The 10269-nt window shown below is 52.7% G+C and overlaps 1 protein-coding gene across 1 annotated transcript; it reads right to left on the bottom strand.

The window, feature by feature from the left end:
• Positions 1 to 3312: 3312 nt before the first annotated feature.
• On the bottom strand, positions 3313 to 9651 carry BCL2L10 (BCL2 like 10). Its single transcript, XM_066558947.1, has 2 exons — positions 9186 to 9651; positions 3313 to 7527 (listed from the first exon to the last, which is right to left on the bottom strand). Exons 1-2 carry the CDS (start codon positions 9585 to 9587, stop codon positions 7396 to 7398), a joined length of 534 nt encoding a protein of 177 aa, XP_066415044.1. The 5' UTR covers positions 9588 to 9651; the 3' UTR covers positions 3313 to 7395.
• Positions 9652 to 10269: the final 618 nt, after the last annotated feature.

Here is a 10269-nt window from a genome sequence, read left to right as displayed (position 1 = left end):
GGGGAGGGGAGCCACCTAAAGCAGCCCTGACTGTGCACTGACCTGCAGGCAGCTCTCTGAGCCTGCTCACACACAGCTTGGAGGCAGCCCAGGTTCTGGTTCCATGTGTGCCACAGCCCTGCTAATGCTCCTGCCCCATCCTGGCAGCCTGCCCCCAGCAAGGGGTGGGATTTTCCAAGAAAACCAGAGACAGATTGTTCTGTATAGCTGGGGAAACCGAGAGCCTCTAGCATCCCTGTGCTGGCCAGGGAAGATGGCTGCAGGCAGCCTGTTCCCAAACAGAGCAAAGCATTCCCACCAGGCCCCCACGCCCTTGGAATAATTCACTTTTTGTGGAATCCAGGCACTAAAAAAAAAAAAAAAGGCAAAAACAACACAGAAAACCCTTCCCCAGGCCTGGAGCAATATTTTGTCTGTAAATAATCTAGAGAGCAAGGTCACATTCCCAAGTGAGCACACTGTGGGGAGGGTGGGCAGGGGGCAGAGGGGGATGTGGAACAGGGAATGCACAACCCCCAGCTCCGGGCACAGCCAGGCTGGGGACCAGGGGAGCAGGAAAAGGGAGTTGGGGGAGGAGGCAGAGCAGAAAAGGGCTCGAGGGGTAAGAGGCAAGATGATTTCATCTTTCACCAGCTGTCCCTGAAGCAGGGACAAATCTGCCACCTCCATCCTCCCACACTTCAGCACATCTCACCCCTGGCAGGTTGGCGTGTGTGTGGCACAGAGCTGAGGCACAGGGCTCAGCCTGCCCTGCTGAGGGATGGTGGCAGCAGCTCAGGTGGGCAGGAGCTGCCCTGCTCACCTGGGAGCACCTGCACCACTGCTGCAATGCTGGAGCCATGCACAGTGCCAGGGAAGCTGGGGCTGTCCTGCCCCGGTGCTCCCTGCAGGGATGGCACAGAGTGGCACCCCTGGCACCCCTGAGCCTGTGCCAAAGGCACTGAAGGCCAGGCTTTCCTGCTGCTGCTGGAGCAGGCTCTCAGTGGCAGCCCCAGCGTGGCCAGAGCTGCACCCTGCCAAGGGACAGCTCCCAGGACAGCAGGGATGTGCCTCTCACAGCTCAAAGCCCTGCCAGCCGTGCAGGAAGGGCAGCAGGGGCACTCTGGGAACCACCCACAGCCCGCAGGGAGCAGATGGCAGAACAAACAGCGCCGGGGTTTCTGTTTCACATAATCTTCTGCCCTGCTCACTCCCACACGTAACCTTTTCCTCCCATGGAGCAGGACTTGGCTTGGAAAAAGCAACCAGGAAAGCTGGAAGGGTTTCAGAGTGGCAGGTGTTCTGCTCTGAACATCACCAAGGACAACACACAGACCCCAGATGATTTTTCTTTTATTTAAAAACAGACACAGGCAAGATTTGTGCTGTTTTGTGCTTTTTTCCAAAAGAGTTTATGAGTAATTATTTTTCCTTTTTCTAGATGAGGAGAAGAGTGATGCTGCTGTGGCAGAGGGCTGCCTACAGGAGTGAGAACACTCAAGGATGGCAGGTTCTTCATGCCACAGCACTGAGTGACCTGTGCTGTGCTCAGGCTGGGACTGCCAGTCAGGCACTGCAGGTCTCTGTCCTTCAGGGCACGTAGGTGTTTGGGAAAATAAGAAAAAGAAAAAGAAAAGGGGGAAAATATTCAAACCTTGCACATTTTACAGACTATCCAGAATCAGAAAGTTCAGGGGTTTCTGTCACAGCCAGTGGTGCTCCTTTGCATGGGCTGTGTGAGGATCCAGCCCCTCCTCAGAACCACCACCAATCCAGCAGGGTATGAAATGCTCAGGGAGCCTCATCACTTGTAGGCTCCCAGTATCATTAGGTTCCACATTTAAATCTCTGCTGGATATCAGGAAACAAGCATTTGCCTTGCCTGTAAAGCCCCATCAGCTCCCAGCTGCCACTGATCACACCACCACGTTTTACAAGGCTGTTTCACACACAGTTGGTGGAATTTGTTCTTGCTCATGCATCAGAATCATCCATCAGTGTCACCTAACCAACACCCACCCTGCACAGCACCTTGTGGGCACTCCCTCATGGGCCTGTGCTTGGCACCAAGAGCAGCCATGCCCATGCCAGGGGCAGCACAGCACTGGGTGCACCCCAGCAGGCAGAGCTGGCAGCCCTGGGGCACATCCCCTGCCTAAGGACGGGGGGGGAAGCCCCTGGTGGGGGCACAAAGCAGCCATGTCCAGCCAGAGGAGCAGCAGGGTCAGCCCCTGTGCCAGCAGGCTGGGGGATGAGATTTTACTGGCAGTTTCCAGAGAGAGAGGAGTTTCCACTGTGTGCCCTGCACCAACTCCTCAGCTGAGCCACATGGCTCTGCCTGTGTTTTGGGAGTTCCCAATGAGCTCATCATAGAGCTTCATAATTAATGTTTCAAAATTAATTACAGCACCCTGGGATTCTCCTGAAGACAACAATAGCTACGAGGAAGAAGCCAACCAGCCATTAGGTAGCAGAGCACAAACAGTGCTCTCTCCCCAGCCTTTGATGAAGTCAAGTGGTTTTGCCCTTTTGCTATTATGCATTGCAAATTGAAAGTCAGAACTCCTGGCTTTGGTGTCAGGCTGCAGAGCAAAGCTCCAGCTGCCGTGTCCAGTCCCCCCAAGGTGCAAAGCAGCACAGAAACCTCCCCTGTGCTCAGACTGAACCAGGCCACCCTTCCCCACACAGCTTCTCAAGGGTATCAGCCACATTTGATAACAAAAAAAGACAGCACCAGATGCTGTAAGCAGGGTGTGGGGTTCCTGCTGTTACTCACCATGTGCTGAGCTGCTCAGACAAACAAAAGAGCAGGTTGGGTCAAACACAAGAACTTCCTCAAGGGAACTGTACTCACAGGTCAGGATCATTAAAGGGATTAAATCCACAAAGCACCAAGTTTCTGCAGTGTCTGCAGTGGCTCTCTGCACACAGGCTTTCCAATGCCCTGCACTGCAGTCTCTTACTACAGACCTCCAGTTTCATTCACCCCCATGGCCAGCGTGGCCCCAAATGAATTTAAGCACTCATTTTAACAAGTTTAATTCTTAACTGAAAGAAATGTGCAACACACACCAGCTTGGGTGAGCATCCAGAAACCATGAGATTGCCAAGGGGCAAGTATCAGTTCCAGGCTGTAGTGCTAGAAACTTACCACAAGGCTGGGCAGAAGGACACAGCCTGTTTGAAAAGAGACTTTGACAAAGAAAGCCAGGTCCTCTCTTCCACCTCTCATTTGAATTAAACAAATAGACCAAGCCCAGGCACAGAAAAAATCCAACAAAATGATCTCGTCAGTTCAGCAGAGAGTTGACTTTTAGACTTCCTGCACTTGACTTCAAGTAAACCAGGATTTCATGTTTTTATTTTTAACTGTTCTCATTTAAAAACTTCAGTTAGTGACAGGATAATTGTTAACAGTTTGAAGATAGCATTTAAAAGTGTTCCTAATAATGGCAGCATTTAAGAAGGAGTTACACTGATACCTTTTAAACCTGAAAGCAAGTGATTTCCCAGCTATGACTGCTCTCTCCACACAGCATTTTCTCTTGGCAAGGACAACCCAGCTGGAGTCTGGTACAGAAAGCAGTTGGAGAAACAGAAGTGAAACTCAGAAGTTTCTTTTCCTTATCTAAACAGAATGAGCACAAGAAGTGAAATTACATGAATAAATGCTGTGCCACTTGACCTTTTTCTTTCCAGTGATTCTCTGGGGGTTTTTGGCTGTCCAATTGCTCTGTCATTTGTAACAGGGCTCCCCTGACCTACCCAGGCTTGGGTACCACCCTGCAGTGTGCATGGGCAGAAAAGGACACAGCACCAGCACCAATTTCTCCAGTGAGACGTGCCAGACCAGATATTTTGCATACCACAGCAAAGCAGTTCACCACCTGCCATACAACACCAGCCTGTAACTCACATTTTTTGAGCTCTAACAGTGCCTCATTTTTTCCAAGTCAAAAAGAAACCCACTGGCCACTTCAGCACTCCTAAGGCTGATGAGTAAATTGCTTTTTCCTTTAATGAGCAGCTGGGCTGCTGCAACAGCACTGCAACCTTGGCCTGTGGTTACAATGTGTGCCCCTTCAGAACAGATCAGAACTGGGCAGGGAGCAGGTGCAGCACCAGCAGGTAACACTGACAGCTCCTGTCAGAACATTGAGCACCACTGTAAACTGGGAACACTGCTTTTCCCAGCCCTCAGCCCTGCACAGGTCTTCACACACAGCACAGCAGGAAAGACTCAAAACTGGTGATGGAAGAGCCCAGCCAGCACCTCCACTCCTTTTCCCTCAAATGCAGGTCCTGCCAGCACTCAGAGCCTTGAGGCAAGCCAGGATTCCGCAGGCAGAGGCCCAGCAGATCCTGAAGCTTTGCTGATGTGCAGATAGGATGAGCCTGCTGCATCCACCACAGGCCTGGGAAGTACAACAGTGCTGGAGAGACAGAAGCTGCCCTGAGGATCAGACACAGCCTTGCACGGAAACACCACCTACTCCCCCCTTCTGCATTTAAAGGAAGGAACAGCAGCATCTTGCTTCCCTCTTCTGAGGCAGAAAAGCAGATGAGCAGTAGTTTTCAATTGAGAAATGCATTACTTCATTGAGACAAACTGTCAAGCTGAAACTGAAATATTTTTTTTTAAAAATCAGAAGTCATGCAAATGGAAGTTAGTCTGAACTGCCCTGAAGTCAACAGGGCTCCAGTGATTTAAGTTCTCCTCTTCAATCCCACATTCCCACGTCAGCAGAGAGCAGCTCAGGGAGCTTGGCTCTGGCTAGGATGGGCAGCTGCCCTCCTGTGCCAGGTTCCAGCAGCTGGGCTGTGCTCCCTGCTCCCAGGGCACCGAGCACAGGCTCCCAGCAGAGACCAGAGCAGCCTGGCTCCAGGCAGTGCTGCCACTGCAGAGCTGCACTGCAGCCTCCTGACTCAGCTTGCAGCTTTCCTGGCTCTTAGAAAGCCCACTCCCAGCTTCTCCCAGGCCAAGAAAGACTGGCAGATGCTCCTCAAGCTGCACTTTGGAAAGGGTCAGGTTTACACCAAAAGCTGATGTGACCATTAAAGGACATTTCCAGGCTGGGTTTGTTTGGGGTTTTTTCACTTTTCCAGAGCACACTGTAAAAGCCAGCATAAATATCCTCTCTGCTATTGTTTTTGTGCAGCCTGCCAGATCAGATTACACTGAAAATCAAGATACAGATATTTTATCTTTGTTCTGTTTGGCACGGGAGGGACATCTGACCTCTGCTTAGCGCATTTCTTGCCCTGTTGTTCCCCATGCTTTTCATCATACATCCCTGTAAGCATCCCACATTTTAGAAACTACTCTCAGTTCCCAAGACCCACCAGCTCATTCCCACTGTGGACAAAGTTTTAGGGCACTGGATGACTGCAGGCAGATACACAGATCACTGAGCTGCCACACACGGGTGTCAGCCCTGCAGGAACCTGAGAGAGGAACTGAGCACAGCCCTGCACCATGGGCTCCTAATCCCCTTACTGAGAGGAGGCAAGCTGGAGGTTAGAGAACTGGAAGTTGGAGAACAAGCAGACGTTTATTCTGAGCCAGCAGCGTGAGGGGGAGGACCAGCAGCTCCTTCCTGCCTGTGAGGGACTTACCATCCCTGAATGCCCCTTTTTGTCCCTGTCCCCACATCTGTGGCCAGCCAGCACAAGGCTGCTCTGTCCAGCACGCCTGCCTCAGGGCCCAGTGGCCAGCAGAAGGAGAAGCAGGGTGGCCACTGCCAGCCACAGGGATGCTGACCTGGCTGCCAGGCCGAGCTTTCCCAAGAGGAAGTTGGCTGCCCACTGGACGTGCAGCTTGAGCAGGCATCAGAGCGCCCAGACTGGAGACAGGGACAGGAGACCAGCCTGTAGAAGAGTAAAGCCCAACACCCTCAAAGAGTACAGCTGCTCAGGAAGACTAATCCAGGAAGGTTGAACTCCATCAACACATTGCACAGTTGTCATCATAACATGGACCAGAAACTTCAATTTCAGTAAAAAAGCATGCACGTGTGAGAGAGGCAGCAGCAGAGAAGAAACAAGACCTCTGTCACTCTCTACAAGCAGGAGCAGCTCTCAGAGGAGCTAATTGCACCCACCTATGTTAAACTTTGGCCTACAAAACCACCAGGTTGCTTCCAATCACGATGCTGAAGATGGACCTTTTGGATGGGATTTTCCACTCAGGCTGTGTCAGCTCTAGTTTGGACTGCAGGACTGCTCCGGAGACTGGTATCAAACTGGTCTGGTGCTCCACCAGTCCTTGTCTCAGGTCAAAGCACCAGCAATACAGTGAATATAACCTGATGGATCCAGGTAACCACCAAAACACTCACTGTCTGAGCAGCAGCACCCATCTGACCTAATAATCAGAAAGGTTTTTTAAAATAAAAATACTTAACATTTATTCACCTTTGAAGTCACTATAGTAAAATTGTACACATTGTGAGTAACCCAGGAACATTATTCAAAAGCTACCAGAAACATAAGGCAATTTGTACAACCATTGAAAGAAATACACAGCATTTTGAAAACAGAGTGAAATATTACTAAAACAAGACAACGCTTGATACACACAAGAGTGACGAGAACCAGCATTAAGTTTTAAACAAAAATAAAGATGTCATGGCTACAAGTATTATACAGTGATAAATACTTCAAAAATATATTAAGATATATGGAAATTCTCACTTTGTAAGGGAAATCCAGAGAAATTCCAGCCTTCACTGGATTTCAATATACCAATTAAGGTTTAATATTTAAATTCTTTTCCTTTCAGTAGGAACCAGTACTGCAGCCATTACCATCCTGTATCAATACTTACCTTCTTGTAGTGTAATGAATTGAGCCTTATGTTACATTAAGCCCTAATGCTTCTAGCATCACAGGCACCAACTGCCCTAAATCAACAAATGAGTTGCCTTTTGATTACAAGTGCTGTGCACGTTTGAAGCCATAAACCACGTTAGATCACAGTCAAGGTTCGCCCACTTTACAGCATTAATGAAGGCGGGTTCCAAACTTGCCTCCACGTAAATGAGACGTCTTGAACGGAGGGTTTAGTAGTAGCAAGCCCACCATAATGTTTTCCTAGCATAACACCAAGCACTCAGAAGTTACAGTACATGAACCATGCTAAAGTTTAGGTTACACCTTCAAAAAAGAAAGTCCAGAGGGTGTTTGGAGACAAGGGGTTTTGAACACGCACAAATAGTGCTCTAGTATACATCTGTCTGTGCCGTCACTGGGTAGTGAGTGAAGCAGTTTATGGCCAAGGATTTGGTGAGGCAGTTTTCTGAGCCAGTTTAAAAATATAGACTTCTTCTTAGAGGGTCTGTTCTATAGAAAATAAAGTGAAATCTGGTAAACTGTCAGTTTTGAGAGTACTTTCCCTGGGCAAGATGCGTCGGTGTCCTACCGCACCAGGAGGAACGCCAGCCCCGCCATGCCGATGCCCGCCGCCGCCGCCACGATGGCGTTGCCAATGGTGCTGCTCTGCTCAGCTGCCTCCGAGCCTGGTCTGCCGAAGAACCGACAGAATCCATCCTGCAACACCAACAGAAAGGACACTCAGTTGTTTAGCTTGCAGTTAAACTGGGTTTCTTTAACAAGCCTTTGAGTTTCATCCTCCCAGCTCAGCCTCTGTCAGCTGCAGAAGTCTCTGTTCCAGTCATGGAAGTCTAAACCCACTGCCTTGGGCACAGGCAAAAGCATTTTGTGAGAGCTTCTGCACAAGGCAACAGAAAGGAGTAGCTACAAGTGCTTGCATACTTAGCTCAAGAGACAATTGGACACTTCCTATTGAGATGCTCAATGTGTCATTACATATTTCTGCCCTTTTAGGCAAGTTTCTGATGGAAGCTGCCAGCACTGTTCCTCCTACTTTAAGTTTCAGAAAGCATCTCAAACACAGGATATGGAAATTTCCACTTTTAAGACAGGAGGCCAAAGCCAGTCCCATCTCTGTGGATGTGAGACTGATTACACACTCTCTTGGAAAGGCCGGGTGGACACTGCTCAGAGCTGACCTATGACAGAGCAAAGCTGGCAGCTGCTCTCCCAGATCATTGTGATAATCAGAAGTGGCAGCAATACAACTCCAGATGGTCATGTTTGAACTCTGCTCCGCAGATGTCTATGTAAACAAGTTATACTCTTAATTTCTTCCGGAACTTTGTTCTTTACACTTTGATTTGTGCGAACAGGCAATAGGATTTTGCCAATTTTGCCAAGTGACAGTGTCCTCTGCAGCCAACCACCACACTGTTCTGAGCGGCCAGATGGACCAGTGACCACTGGAAAACCAAGTTCATTTTGGTCTCTGGAAAAGTCAACTAAACCAGTGGCTACTTCCCCTCCTTTCTATTTTTAGTGCTTATTTGTACTGACAAAGTATTCCACTAGGACTGGAAATAGGAAACGAGCAGTTTTGTGGGATAGCTGACATTTTGTTCAAGAAATGCAGGCAGAGCTGCACCAACGCCTTAAAAGCTGTACCTCCAAGTGTGCATCTCTCAGGGTGGACAAAATACCCACACCTTCCTCCCCAGGCCCGACCTGACCGGCTTCGGGACGGACAGGACAGGAGCCGCAGGTCTGCAGGCTGAGTGCCTTAATACACAGGTGTGCTTAAGGACAGGCACAGGTTTGTGCTCACACCTGGGACAGGACCTGTGCCAGCCTGCTCGCCGAAATCCACAGGCTGCGGAGCCGAGGGGAAGGGAAACCTCGCTCCCTCGCCCAGCAACATCGCTCCTGCGGGATCGGGCGGCTGCATCCCAACGGGGCCGTGAGCGGGCACCGCAGGCACCCCAATGGCCCAGCGAGCACCCACCGCGTGTCGCGATAGTCAGCATCCCCCGGGGATACATCGCGTGTCGCGATGGCCAGCAGCCCCTAGGGACACAGTACGTGTCGCGATGGCCAGCAGCCCCCGGGGAGCACTCACCGCGTGTCGCGATGGCCACCATCCCCCCGGGACACACCGCGTGTCGCGATGGCCAGCAGCCCCTAGGGTCACAAATCGTGTCGCGATGGCCAGCAGCCCCCGGGTGCCCGCCCATCGCAGGCAATGAGGCGGGCACGTCTCCCCCCGGGACGAGCCGCCGCACGGAGCCGGGGGCCGTCCTGCCCCGCTAACCGGGGATGGGGTGAGGGTCCCGGCAGCCGCCCCAGGCCGCTCCCGCCGCCCCGTCCCCGCTCACCCATCCGCCGTGCGCCTCCAGCCACTCGCCGCGCTCCTCGGCCAGGTAGGCGGCCAGGTGAGCGGCCAGGCAGCGCGGCCCGTCGCTGCAGCCCCGCTCGGCCAGCGCGGCCGCCAGCGTGCCGGCGAACACCACGAGCGCCAGCAGCCGGCCCCAGTTGAGGCCGCCGTCGGCCTCCAGCTGCGCCGCCACCCTGGCCAGCAGCGCGGCCGCCTCCCGCGGCTCGGCCCGCGCCAGCGGCGCGCAGGAGCGGAAGAAGGGCCGCTCCTGCCGCTCCAGCTCGGCCGCCGCCCGCCGCAGCGTGCCCGCCGTGGGGCTGCAGGGCAGCGCGGCGCTGCCGGCGCGGTGCTGGAAGTAATCCTCCAGCAGCAGCGCCGTCTCCTCCTTCAGCGAGCGCGGCATGGCGGCTGCCCACGGCGGCAGCCCCGCAGCAGCAGCTGCCGCCGACTAAGAGGCGGGGCGGCCCCTCCGCCCGGCCCGGCCCGGCCCAGCCCAGCCCGGGCTCCCCTCCTCCGGGGAGGGGCCAAGCGGGCACGTTCCCATCGGGAGGGACCGCCCGCATCCCTGGAAAGACATCTGCGGCACACTGCTGCGGGCCTCGCTGGGCAGCTGAGGGATTTACCGGGTGCTGGCTCTCAAATACGTGTTTTTATCCCTTTTGGCTTTTTTGTTCCACATTTGTTCCCGCCCGAACCTGTATTCTTTTCATCAAAGGAGATACAGGTTTTTCAGGATCATGAGGTGAGTTTTTTACCCAGCAAATACAGTGGCCTTTGCTTTTTGATGAGCGTATAGGCAAAATATAGGATTAGGACCTTCATGGCGCAAAGTCGGGCCCTGCACACTGTTAGATAAAGCAGCTGAGAACAGCGCTGGCCAAGGGTGTCATTTGCAGAGCACACGGGACACCTTCCCGGCATCCCGGCCGTGCCGGGGCAGCTCCGAGAGCATCAGCTGCTCCCCAGCCCATCGGGACTGCCCTGAACACCGCCCCAAGCGCGGTGCAGGCCCGGCACAGGGCACAGGGCACACGGCACAGGGCACACGGCACATGGCAGAGGGTACCCGGCATAGGACACAGGGT

The sequence above is a fragment of the Molothrus aeneus genome, chromosome 13 (assembly GCF_037042795.1).
Source record: "Molothrus aeneus isolate 106 chromosome 13, BPBGC_Maene_1.0, whole genome shotgun sequence".
NCBI classification, from domain to species: domain Eukaryota; kingdom Metazoa; phylum Chordata; class Aves; order Passeriformes; family Icteridae; genus Molothrus; species Molothrus aeneus.
The sequence above is the reverse complement of the archived record's forward strand: the minus strand, read 5'-3'. Positions and strand labels throughout refer to the sequence as shown.

Bases quoted from the DNA above. Each gene is read 5' to 3' on its own strand.
- BCL2L10 (XM_066558947.1), bottom strand. From the start codon at position 9,587: ATGCCGCGCTCGCTGAAGGAGGAGACGGCGCTGCTGCTGGAGGATTAC. The intron at 7,528-9,185 runs GTGAGCGGGGAC...TTGGTGTTGCAG, and splicing joins TGGAGGCGCACGGCGGATGG to GATGGATTCTGTCGGTTCTT.